Source organism: Triturus cristatus, chromosome 7 (genome assembly GCF_964204655.1).
Source record: "Triturus cristatus chromosome 7, aTriCri1.1, whole genome shotgun sequence".
NCBI lineage: Eukaryota > Metazoa > Chordata > Amphibia > Caudata > Salamandridae > Triturus > Triturus cristatus.
The window spans coordinates 1,214,722,521-1,214,736,503 of NC_140590.1; the positions used below are offsets into that span (position 1 = coordinate 1,214,722,521).

General features: G+C 45.6%; 1 protein-coding gene across 1 annotated transcript in view; it reads left to right on the top strand.

The window, feature by feature from the left end:
* The window catches only part of LOC146811634 (transmembrane protease serine 9-like), a 1,785,969-nt gene that overhangs the window by 1,279,167 nt on the left and 492,819 nt on the right, over positions 1–13,983 (top strand). The window contains exon 14 of the mRNA XM_085618610.1: positions 6,924–7,229. Within this exon, the coding sequence (XP_085474736.1) occupies positions 6,924–7,229 (306 nt within the window). The remainder of the gene's footprint in view (positions 1–6,923; positions 7,230–13,983) is intronic.

The window sequence follows — 13,983 nt, forward strand, 5'->3', positions numbered from 1 at the left end:
AAGATTTTTAGAAGCTATTACTATTTTGATTGAATCTATTTTTCCCCACCATGAAAGATGTAATGTAGACCATTTGGAGAATATATGGCTGATTACGATGGCTGACGGACTTCGGTCCATCCGCCATCGTATCGGGGAATGGGACCGCCCGCTTACAAGGCGGCGGTCCCACAATAGGCATTACAATGTGACCGCCACCACGGCGGTCGCAATGCCTATCTTTTACATTGCGGTGGGTGCTGCTGCCTGCAGCACCCGCTGCAATCTACAATAGGGACATGTTACATGTCCCTGCACTACGTGGCAGGCACCATGCAGTGCCTGCCATATTTTGCAGTGATATGTAGGGGGCACCTTAGGTGCCCCCCAGGTCCCATGTCTGGGGGCTAGGGGGAAGGGGGGCCCGCTACAAACCCCCAAAGTCCCTTTCCACCAGCCTTGGGTTAACCGCCATGAAATGGCCAGTGGAAAGGGACATTGTAATCGCTACGGCAGTGCCTGGCAGGCACCGCCACCATTGTAGGGAATAGAATTGCCCCCGACGCACCAGCGGGCTCAAGGAGCCTGTTGAATGTGTGGTGGTCAGACTTTCCAAGCGCTATCGCCCCCGCCCACCACTGTAATATGGTGGTCAGGAAACATCTATCTGATGGCGGGGAGACCGCCACCGACAGCGTGGTCTCAGTGGTGGTCTCCCCAGCATCATAATCAGGCCCTTTATTTTTAATGTAGTTTATAATAGATTCACAATTTAATGTATTTTTTTTATTTTATGGAATTGTAAAACAGAATGCCAAGGTATTTAATTGTATCCCTTTGTCAAATTATTCCTTGTATGGGTAATATATCTGGTGTACAATGAATATTGAGAGGAAAAAATTCAGTGTTGTTGGTATTTAACATATAACCTGAAATCGGAGAGTATAATGAGATAATATCAAATAATGGACGAAATGAGGATTGAGGATTACTAATAAACAAAAGTGTATCATCTGCATAAACTAATGTTTTTATGGTGACATCCTTGATATTAATACCAGTAATAGCAATACAGTTTCTAATAGTAGTGAGTAAGGGTTCAATAACAAGAACAAATAACAATGGAGACAAGGGACAACCTTGTCTGGGACCTCTAAAAAGAGAATAGCGATTGGAAATGTGACCATTAATGAATAGGGGAGCAGAAGGGCTTGAATAAAGAGGAGATATCATGTGAATAAACGAATCACCAAAATTAAATGCAGATAACTTATGGAATGGATATTGCCAATTAACTTTTTCAGCATCCAATGCTAGTACTCAAGATGGTAAGAATAAGGAAGACCCTTGTTCAGTAGCATGTAATAAGGCTCTAGTTTTGTTGACAGAGTATCTATTTTTCCTGAAACCAGATTGATCGGGATGAATTGATTGAAAAGGACAGCAACACCATTTTTTCTATGTACAGCAGGAGAAGATATAAGAGTACTCACCCATTTTTTTCTTCATAAAAGTTAAAACCGTGTCATCGACATGTGTCTCTTGTAAAAAACAAATATCCGCTTTATAACTTCCTAAATAATCAAAAATTTTAGCGCGCTACACAGGATGTCTTCAACCTTTAACATTCAAGGATATAGTTTTTATATAATTAAAATTGGCCAATATGGAGAAAAGAAAGTACAGAGAAAAATAAAGAAATGAAATGAAATTTAATGCGTAGGAGAGTAAAAAGTAGCTCTATAAATGAATAATAGGGAAAAAAGAAAACGATGGACACATACAAACACAGAAAAAGACAACAGATAAACATTATTAACAATCTTGAAATGCACACACGCTTACCATGCATGACAGAACCACTAATGCCCTATATGGAGTTGGATAAATAGGCTAGCCAGAGAGAATAATGAGATCAATAGTCAGGTAGCAGTCTCATGCGTATCCATGGGGAGCTGAGAATCTTGATCCAAGAATAGATGAAGGTCTTCAGGGCGCTGAAAGACTTTCAAATAAATCAAATCAATCATGGGTTTGTTAAGTGCGACTACTCACCCATGATGGTCTCAAGGTCTTGGAGGGGGCAGAGGGAGGGCGAGGCGCAGGGTCCTGTCCATCACGAAAGAGGTCTATCAAAGAGCCATGTTTTGAGGTCCCTCGTGAAGTTGGGAAGTGATCTTGTCTGTCTGAGGTGGAGCGGGAGGGCGTTCCAGGCTCTGGCTGCGAGGAAGGAGAAGGAGCAACCTCCCGATCTGGACTTCCTGGTGCGGGGGTGATTCTTGCCTCCATTGGGAGCCAGTGAAGTGTGCGCAGGTGCTGGGTAATGTGGCAGTGTCGTGGCAGGTTGAGGATTAGTCTGGTGGCAGCATTCTGGATGTTTTGAAGTTTGCGGGTGACTTTTTTGTTGATTCCAATGTAGAGTGTGTTGCCATAGTCAAGTCTGCTGGTGACGAGGATGTGTGTGACGGTCTTTCTGTGTTCGAGGGGGATCCATTTCAAAATGTCTTGCTTAGGAAGCAGAGGATGTGGAAGCAAGAGGATGAGACTGAGTTGATCTGGCTGTCCTCTTTGAGTTTGGAGTCCAGGATGATTCCGAGGATGCATGCATGGTCCGTGGGGGTGGGTGGGCTTCTGAGGGCGGGGGGGCTACCAGGTGTCATTCCAGGCATCGGGGTGTGGGCCCATGATGAGTACTTCTGTTTTGTCGGTGTTGAATTGTAGACATGTGCTCTTTATCCATTAGGCGACTGTTTCCATGCCTTCTTGAAAGTTGTGTTGGGTTTGTTGGATAGGGAGAGGATGAGTTAGGTGTCGTCTGCGTATGAAACAATGTTGAGTCCGTGGGTTCTGATGATGGGAGCGAGCGGAGCCATGTAGATGTTGAACAACGTGGGGATGAGGGAGGATCCGTGGGGTACTCTGCAGGTGGTTGGTGTGGAGTCCGAGAGGGAGTCTGACCTGTTGCGTTCTATCGGAGAGGAATGAGCGGATCCAATCGAGTGCCTTGTCCTGGATCCCTGTGTCTTGAAGCCTGCATGTTAGGGTGCGGTGAGAGACTGTGACGAAGGCTGCTGAACGGTCGAGGAGGATGAGGGCTACTGTCTCTCCTCTGTCCAGAAGGGAGCGGATATCGTCTGTTGCGACGAGGAGGGTGGTTTCCGTGCTGTGGTTCTTTCTAGAGCAAGATTGGGAGGAGTCATGGATGTGGTGCTCTTCGATGAAGGTGGCAAGTTGGCTGTTGATGGCTTTCTTCATGACTTTCACAGGGAACGGAAGCAGGGAGATGGGTCTGTAGTTTTTGAGGTTGGTGGGGTCCGCTGAGGGTTTCATCAGGAGGGGGATGATCTCAGGGTGCTTCCAGTCATAGGAGAAGGAGGCATTCGCTAGGGAACGGTTGATGGTGTGGCGAAGCATGGGGGCGATGGTGTCGGCAGCTCTGTTGAAGATGTGGTGGGGCAGGGATCCGTGGGGGCCCCGGAGTAGATTTACTTCATCGTCTTCAGTGTGTATTCGGTGGTGAGGGCTGTCCAGCTGACAAGCGTTGGCTTCAAGGTGTCGGGGTGGTTGGTAAGGGTTCTGTGTGTTGGCTGTCTTCGTTGAAATTGTCATAAATGTTCTTGATTTTGTGGTGCAAGAAGGTGCTGGGTTTGTCGCAGAGGTCTTGGGAGGAAGGGATGTCTGTAGACTTGCTGATGAGTTGGGCAAACTCCTTGATGATGCTAAAGAGTTCTTTGCTGTTTTGCGGGTGCGTGGAGATTCTGTCCTTGATTGCTTTCTTTCTCGTATTTCTGATGAGTTGGTGGTGGGCGTTGGTGGCGGCTCTGAAGTTGTTGTGGGCTTCTGTAGATTTGGTGTTCCTCCTGGCCTTTTCAAGGCGGAGGCATGTGTGTCTGGACTCTCGGAGTTTGATGGTAAACCAGATGGCTTTTCTGATGTGTGTGTTGTTGTTCTTCTTGAGGGGGGCTATGGTGTTGGTGCTGTCGGAGATCCATCTGTGCAGGGTTCGGGCTGAGTGTTGGAGTCGTCATTGCCCACAATGGTTGGGGTGGAGTTGCCGAGTGAGAAGGTGAGCTGGCCGTTGGTGATTTTGGTCCAATTTCTTTGTGGGAGCAGATGCTGGGTTCTGTGGATGGTGGGTGTTCTGAAGGTGAAGTGGATGCAGCGATGGTTTGTCCACGGGAGTTTGGTGGTGTGGCTGAAAGTGATGGAGTTTCCTGTTGTGAAGATGGGGTCGAGGGTGTGTCCTGCTGAGTGTGTGGGTTCAGTCACGATCTGGCGGAGTCCGATGTTGTGCAGGTTGTCCAGGAGGGATGTGGTGTTGGGGTCTTGTTGGTTGTCGAGGTGGAAGTTGAGGTCTCACATCAAGATGTAGTTGGTAGACACAATGGCCTGCAGGGTGATGTTGTCTGTGATGGAGTTGGTGAATGGTCCGCGGGGTCCGGGGGGTCGGTAGTTGAGGGTTCCCCGGAGGGTGGTTTTAGGGCTGCCCTGTATCTTGAAGTGTAGGTGTTCCATCAGGTCTGTGGGCTCATCGGAGAGTGTGCTCAGCCGGAGGGTGGATTTGTGGACGATGGTGATTCACCCCGCAGGGCGGGTGGGGTGGTCCTTCTGGGAGATCCCGTATCCTTGGGGAATGGCGATGGTGATATCAGGTCCCGAGGTGGTGTTGGTCCAGGCTTCAGTGAAGAATGCGACGTCTAGGCTGGTGCTGTCAAGGAGGTCCCAGATTTCTGTGGCGTATTTGTGGAGGGATTGGACGTTGAGGAGGATGCATTGCAGGGTCTTCGGTGGGGTTGCGTTCTTGTTGGCGGATTGTGCTCGATCTGTGGTCTTGGTGGTGATGCTGGAGTGGCGGCAGCAGTGACAGCTGAAGGGTCCGTGGGTGTCGGCTGGTGATGCTAGCTTGCAGTTGTTGTTGCGACCTGGGTTGAGTGTGTTCAGTGCAGCTGGGTGTAGCATTGGTGGTCCAGGGTCCAGGGTTACTGGCGCTGGTTGTGGACAGGACGCAGACTGGCGCTTTAACAGTTTCTTTTGCAAAGTCCTGGTGTATGAAATTTGTATTGCCATTAACCATTAAGGATTTCCCATGCCACTTGACATAAAACTTTAAAGATCATAAAATTCAGTGCACTGTGGCATAACAGTATATAATACATTTCTCATAGGAACATCTAAAGAGTTTACAGAGTAAGCATTAACAATGACATTTTAGTCTTGAAAGTGGGGTACTTTTTCTGTAGAGGATTTAAAAATGAAACTTGAACGGAAAATACAACCGAAAGCAGCACTGGTGCCGTGGGTTTGATGCAGCATCTGAGACCCAAATTAAGGGCCCAATTATGATGGCGCCCACCACCCTATCGTAGACGGGACTGCCCGACAGGCTGTTGGCAGTACCGCAGTAGGCATCATGATGCGACGGCCACCACAGCGGTCACAATGCCTATCTTTTGCATTGTGGTGGGTGCTGCTGGCTGCAGCATCCACAGCAATGCAAAAATGGGACACTTTACATATTCCTGCACTATGTGGCAGTCACCATGCATTGCCTGCCACATGATGCAGGGATATGTAGGGGGCACCATAGGTGCCTCCCAGAGCCTACAGATTAGGGCCAGGGGGGAAGGTGGGACCGCTACGGGCCCCTAAAGTCCCTTTCTGCCTGCCTGTTCATGGCGGGTTACCCTCCATGAACAGGCGGGAGGAAAGGGACATCGCCACATATCCTCCCGCCATTGAAATATGGCGGGTGGATATGATGGGTCAGATGGTGGTGGGGCCGCCACCGACGGGCAGTCGGTGGCAGTCACACCGCCATCCTAATCAGGCCCTCAGTGAGAGGTTTTACTGAAATATGTGGGAAAGAGGGTAGATTAAGCTACATATTAAGAGGTTAAGCTTAATTATGCCTCACTTTCAGTGACACTATTAACTAGCTGCCATGACATTTTAACTATAGATTTTAACTATAAAGTGGATACCCCTGCTTTTATTGGAAAGGAAAGTTATAAACATTAGCAATTATTTTTGAAAATGTTATTCGCCAGCAGTTAATGATTGTGCCTTTTGTGGATCCATAGGCACCCCATTCTATGATCTGAGCCCTCTGACTAATTTGTTTTAAACATATACAATGTTGCTGTCAGCAGAATACAAGCCTGTGTGTTTAGACTACTACTAAAGTACCAAGTTGGCAATACCGTAGGCCTCTGGAAGCTCATCTTAAAAATAACAAACCGCGTCTCAACGATGTTAGACATTGCATCACTAGAAGTAAACCTGATATTCACAGAAGCAGACATTAATAACGATGCAAATTGTTTTTAAAGTTTCTAAAGTAAATAGTGTGACCTGGCATACACTATGAAAAAACACTTTTTTGGCCAAGAATGAATCTGTTTTTCCTCCCTTCTTGAATAGAGTTAAATTTGGGGGCTTTAGCTTGTGCAGCCAATAGAGAACCCCCCTCCCCCCACTCAATCAGTTACGTCTGTTTACACCACTGAGGCTAAATAGTCTCCAATTGTCTGCATACAGAAATCATGTAAAATGTGTCTAATTAACGCTTGCAAACTCTCCAGATCTCTGTTGAACTCCATGTGCAGTTATTAGTAGCTTTGACTCTTTTTCCCAGAAGCATGATTGTTTTTTACCAAGAAAACACCACAGTCAAGGATTTAAATATGTCCAGTGGCAATGAGTATGTATCAGTGAGGGCAAAGTGATGGGCATTATGTGGAAAGGAGTCAAATATCGAAGTTCTGGAAGAAATGTTAGAAGCAGACATTAATGGATACATGGGATCAGGGAAGCAGGGTAGGAAACTAGTTAGAAGCAGACAATAGGGGTGCATGGGGTCAGTGGGGCAGGCTATGAAACTATGAAGGCTGCAAGGTAGAAGATGCATGATCTCTGATTATAACATGTTTTTTCTTTCTTTTCAGACATACGTCTTGTGAATGGTTTCAACAGGTGCTCGGGTCGGGTGGAGATTTACCGGAGAGGAAGCTGGGGCACAGTGTGTTCGAGGTACTGGGATCTTCCAGATGCAGCTGTCGTGTGCAGGCAGCTCGGATGTGGATCAGCAATCTCTGCTCCTGCATATGGGTATTTCGGTGTAGGCAGTGGAGGCATCTCTCTGGACTATGTCAACTGTGCAGGAAACGAATCCCACCTGTGGGACTGTCCATACAGAGAGGCCAGCAGTGATACCTGTGGTCATTATTCTGATGCCAGCGTTATCTGCTCAGGTAATTTCATACTGTTTTACAAAATTAGACTGAACTGGAGCTGGAAGATGAGCTCTTCCTTATTCTGCTGTGCTGCACACACATGTGAGATCCAGCAAACGAGTGTTTTCACATCTCCTGAAATATATTGTAGCTTTTTTTTATCTCAGTGGTTACGGCTTTCCCGTTAAGCTGATGCCCTTGTTTCTCTTTTCTTTTGTAAGCTCGCATATCAGTAGGTTAGGTATGGCTTAACTTACAGTACACCGCTATTAGTGGTGTCGTACCAGAATATTGTCTGACGTAAGTAGTGTGCCCTAAATATTGTTTAAGAATATATCACCTCAGTGGAGTGAACAATATCAAATGTATTCCAAACAACAATTAAGAGTCATTGGGGCAGAAGTACTATGATTTTATGTCGGGTTGTGCCACATTTGTAACGCAGCCCCAACGCAGATTCATGTTTACTATGTACTAGGCCATGCCAAGCCACATTGTGTGGCTTTGCATGGTTTAATAAATACAAAGTAATGCAGTTGCATTATCTTGCATTGCGAAGGCGTTCCATGGGTGGAGCTTGGGCGTTCAAATGCATCCATTCATGGATTTTGACGCATTCCCTGATTTACTAAAGCTGGTGTACATGGTAATGCATCAACATTCTACACCTTCGCCAGTGAGGTGCAATGTGAGGAAAAATCTTTATTTCACTCCATTACTTCCTCTTCCATATGTGCTGCATTTTGCAGCACATATAGAAAGGGATATGCCTCTAGATATTAGTAGGCACCTTTGCACCATGCTACAAAGGTGCCTGCATTCGTGATGGGAAGCCTGAAGTGCTCCAGCGCAGGGAGAGAACTGAGCAGCACCCTTATCTTAGTAGACATGGCACATTTCAGCTCTTTCTGACATTGGCAGGCTGGTGCTTAGGGGGTAGGAGCGTTGACCGTCCAGCAACAAAATTGGCAAAAGCTCTTCCCGCCACAGAAATAATGTACAGAGAGGAAGTAACGTGACCGCCAATTCAGCTGCTTCTTTCAGAGGCCTGTGTACCGGCGGCACCGTAGGAGCAGGGGTGGCGCAGATGGTTAGTGCTGCGGTCCATGGATAGGACGTGTTCTAGGGACACTTTTCATATACAGCCCCCTCTCACATTCACACTCCAGAGACGTGCTGCACATGCGCAGTATGTCTGAGGATAGGAATTCCTTGGGAGCTGATTTTTTTTGTAAATTCGACCCAAGGCTCATCAGAAGCGAGGATGAAGTGGGGTGGAGAAAGGTCGACCCCAGTTGTATTCCAACAAAGCAGAGTATAGAAGCCCCCCGAGCTGTCAAGCTGAAAGAAGTGAGAACTCTTCATCCTTTCTAAAAGCCACAGAACACTGTAAAGAGCTACAGAAAGGTAAAGTGTCTTGTTAAAAAAAAGCCTGGAAAGTGTGATGTGCCTTTTATATTTGAATCATTTGACAGGGTCTTTTAAAAATGGATGTCAAATATAAAGTTTGGCTATGACGAATGAATAATGTAATGAGTACGGTTGTGTGATAGAAGCATGCTTGGTTAAACCATGCGTACCTCTACCATGCAGCCCAAACCAAGAATGTGTCTTAACCACGCATTCCCTTACAACGCATGCCTTTACCACGAAATGTCATGGTACAGGCATGAATAGTAAAGGGGTATGTGTGGCTAAGGTCGCCAATACCCCTGCCTCCGACCGCCTCCCCATCCCGAGATGTTCCTATAACCCTGCCCCCCAACTACCCATTCCCCTCCCACTGCCCTAAGGCCTAAAACCCTGCCCCTTCACATACACTCCCTGACCCACCCTGCCCCCGCGTTATCCCTTAAACTACCCCAACCACTTTCACTGCCCTAAAACTTACCCCGCCCCCCAGCCCCGAAATCTACCCAACTACCCATTCCCTTCCCACTGCCCTAAGGCCTAAAACCCTGCTCTAAGTAACATACACTACCCCGCCCCTGCACTGTACCTTCAATTACCCCAACCCCTTCCACTGCCCCAAAACCTACCCCAACCCCCCCAGCCCCACTTTTCTCACTGCAGAGTCTTCCTGATTCTGTGTTCCAGCAGTTAGACCGTGCACAGCCTTAACCGCGCATGTGCGTGGTAACGGCATATGCGTGGTTAAGGCAAGCGTGGTTGAGCTTGCATAGTCGGAACACGCGTGGTTCAGTTCGGGTTGCTCCGACTGTTTCCCAATGAGTACATGTTCATCTCCATGTTGCCACAAGTCACCGTGCGCTCCTCAAACTTGCAAAATTTATGTTAGTTTTTTATCATAAAAGTACCCATATTTTGAAATTGTAAATAGAGGGGTTGTTGTAGGAATGTTGTTTTTGTTCTAGTATGATCCTGTTCCCGATTGTGAAAGTAGATTCAAACAGAAAGGATATTGGCGGGGTTTCCGCTACAGGTTTGGTACTTTTATGTTAAACCGACTGCAACCCAGGCATTTCAGTTTAATTTTGTAACCTCCCTGTGCTGTCCACAAGCTTGTGCTGTACCACACGTCTGTCACGAGAAGCATAACAGACAGCACTTGGCACAGCGTGAGCAGTGTCAATGGCACTGAGAGGATGAGGATACCTTAGCATTGTTCTCACTGGCTCATAATATACTTATAACTTAATAACGCCAGTTGTAACACTGCTATAGTCATGGAGCCAGAGTCATTGACTATCATAACACGCACTTGCAATGCAATAGGTCTCGCATTTGCGAGTGTTAGAGCTATTGGTGTTGTAAATGACAATGTCTTTCACCTATGTGTTTTGGAGTGCAGTGGCCTTTGGGACCTTAAAAGTGTTTAGCAATACAGTATCTTATCCTGCGTACTGTGCCACCAAGAATTATATAGCTATACAATTACTATACAGTGGGTCATACAGTCTGATTCAGGAATACGTGCTTGACCCTGGAAACGTATGGATACATTCCAAGGCTTTTTAATGTACAAACAGAAAATCAACAGTCAACAGTGGACAACAGTCAACAGTCAGATGCAGGTCAACAGCACTATAACATTTTGTGTGCGACTGCATAACTAGAGTATTAAACAGCCTGAAGAATCATCATCAGGGGCAGGTTATGCTTAACACAATAAGATGGCAGACTTTACACACCTCCCGCTGAAAACTATGCACTGAATGTAGAAGCATACTTGCTTGAGCAGTCCATGAACCTTGCTCTATCTGAGTTCATGGGCTGACACTGCTCACTGCGTTGTATTGCAGTCTCAAAATAAATGTAACTGCATTACCCTGTCTCCATTTTAAATGAGGACCTGTGATGTCTAACTGAAATGCTCATAGTTTCTCATGCAGTCAGTTCCCAATAAACTCTTCATACAGATGCATGTTCTACTAAGGTCTACTGTGCTTGAACCTGGAGTCATGAAAATCGTTAGACCTGTAACAAAACACAATCACTTAGGTATGGCAACTGCTTTTAAAAAGACACACAAAATGAGTCCTCTACCCCTTCAATCATACCTGTACACATTTGTGCAAGGATTGTGACATGCAATGAGGTAATTAAGACACAAATAAAGATTCCTTTTAGACTTTTTTATTTTTTTAAATAGGCCCTAGTAAGTTAGCGATATCCTTATATCTGCATTTTTTAAGATACAACAATGACTCCTATAGAAAATATTATATTGTGTGTTTTCTGTAGAAAAATGACATCTGAAAACATTAAATTATCATTTTGGCAGTCATTTTCGAACTTAGCGGCTCCTGGTGCTTGAGGCCGATGCTAGTTTCACACGTTTACCAAAATGCGCAATGATACACATATGCTGTGGAATATTGTGTTCACCACATCAACTTCTCAATCAAATTTACCACATAAAAATAGGCTTGGTTGCATAACTACTGTTAATTGCGAAATATAACAGTAGATATAATGTGAACAACTCTGTCTCTTTTCATTTCACACTATTCTGTATCTCATGCTTATGTGCAATGCTGCTGTCGCACCATCTTTATAGCACATTTCCTAACTCCACACACTTCCCATACAAGTTTTACAACAAGCAACACCATTTTCAATCACGCACTTCAAAAGGTGTCTTCAAACAACTGAAAACCAGAACAGCTGTGAAACTGTCAGTGGTATAAGTGTTAAATCTAGATATTCATACATTTAAAAACTTCACAAAAGAACAGGATTGCTATTGTAACATGGTATAGCCATAGAGAGATAATTCTGACACCCTCAATCAAATGCCAAAACTCGCGCATTCCAGTTGTCTCTACCTACAGCCCTTCTAGTAACAAGGTCGGCAAGATAATCAAAAGGAACTGGACCTTACTCCGCACCTTTCCATGCTTCAAGGAACCCCATTTACTCTCTTACAAAAGAGGCAATAATATCTCTGATAAATTGGTTCACGCCATCACATGGCCACTCAAAGAAAAGAATGACCAATCAGAAACATCTCTATGGGGACTCCCACCAATTTTATGTCATTTCAAGTGCCAGACCTGCAATGTCTGTGACCTTACCAGCAACACCAAGGTATTTGTCACCACAGAACGCACCTATCAGCTTAAACAATTCTCCAATTGTCGCACCAACAATGTCATCTATGCGATCCGCTGCCCATGCAGTTTACTTTACATTGGCCAAACCACCCAGATGGTGAAGCAACGCATTTCCCAACACAAGAGGCGCATCAGATGCAATGTCACTACTGCACCGCTGGTCACACATTTCAAAGAACACAATCACTCCGAAACAGATATGACATGGCAGGTCATAGACCGTCCCCTATTACCCATCCATGGTGGCAACCTCCAACTGTTATTAAATAAATGTGAGTGCAGGTGGATCACACGCTGCAACTCTGTTGCTCAAGGACTCAATTCGCTCGATGAATGGAACACAGTGATCACTACAACATAGTGTTTCTCCATGTTACCATGCACCCTGTGTTAGCTTTGTTATTTATAGTACATGTATTCCTGATGCAAAACCGTTTGGCTAGTTAATTAATGTAATGATTTTTTTTTTTTCTCCTGACGCTAATTTTTTTGATGTGTTTTAGATGCCTTGTAATATTCCAATATGCTGTTACCCCTCCTTTGTATATACCTTGTCTTGGACCAGACATACAATATATATCATTAATTTACTGGTCTTGTACTAAAGAGCGCTCATGTTTAAAACAATTTACCTGAAATTGTTCTCCTTGCCAAATATTTATCACATTGTGTTTGCTTTCTCTAGTTTCATTCGGCCCGAATTGTAATGTACATTGTTTTCCTTAAAAAACTTTTATTCACTTTTGTTCACCTTGGAATTGTATTATGTAACACAATATCTCCGTGGAGTTATGCATAATTGTCACCTTTTCTCGGTGTCTACAGGACGGCCATCTTGCCTCTCCCGCCTATTCTCTATCTGATCCCCCCAGGGTACACGAGTCTGAGCCCCCACGCACCAGCTCTTTTTCCTCAAACGCGCTCTTGTGACCTCTCCTCTATGTGCTCACGTGACCCCCGTGCCGGCTTCCATTTATCCCGTAAGCGTCGTGCAGAACGAGTGAGACTTTTTACTCGTCCCCCGCCGGACTAAACCCGGATTCCCGGACAACGACACTGGCGGTCCTAATCTGATTTATTCTCTCCGTCCTCCGGACATCGGCCCCCCTGCTGCCGGTTGAAATCATCCCCAAGGTAAGTTCACAATGCCCCTTTCAGCCATTACTTATGGGCATTTGTCACTCTCCCCGATAGTAACTCTGGGCTGTTTTTCACTGCAGCCCCGCCTCGCATCGGCTGCCTCCATAGATGTGCACTTGAAGCAGTAATTCGCAGCCTAGCCATTCTTGAGGCTGACCCCACCCGACTAACACCTTACAGGTAACTTACAGACAGAGACCTACCTACACTGACACTCTGCGCTACCCTTTACCTTTTACTGATCCCTTGATAATTAATCTCACAGCAGGTCCAGACACACGGATTCCTGCACACGCCTCCTCCACCTGGACTCTCTCCTTCTCTGCTACAGTGATAGCAGGTACCCTATCTACTTTCTCAGGGCTGTCCCACGCTGCCCTGCTTTTATTTTTCTCTCTCTGGGCTCTACTCCTATTGATTATCCCTTCCCTTTTTCCTGACTCTATAGAGCACTTTCCAAGAATTATGTAACCATTGTCCTGATGATGACCTTGATTTAAATAGGTCGAAACGCCGTCGACTTCACTGCACAACGCCATTCGCGGCAACCAAAGGGTCATTTATAAACCAGAAAATTGTACCTGTAATTGTAAATACTTTTGTTTAATCCCCCAATTTATTGTTTTTCATTGTTTTCTTCGCCGCCTCACGTTGTTCCTTTATCAATTGTGTCACTGCGCCGTTCACTCACTGCAACACTTCCAGTGCACATTTGGTTGTTGTGGTTACTGCAATCTAGTTGTATTATAGTGCTTCTATATGCAAATAACAACCCTCCCACCTTTACTTTGGTCTCCCTCGTCCCTTTGTCCCTGTGCTATGTGATTGACGCACTCTCCATGAACAGTCCCCCTGTATGATATACCAGTTGAGACTTTGTTCTATTGTTATTATGCTATTGTAACAAGGCACATAGCTTTCTTTGTAGCAGACAACTAGACACCATTCCTACGGCGCGGTTCGAGTGGTGCAGATTTAGAGCCCTGCTGCACAAAATAAGATACCATCTTGTCCAAATACACTTCTCCCAAAGAGAGGTGGCTGCGCAAGAAATA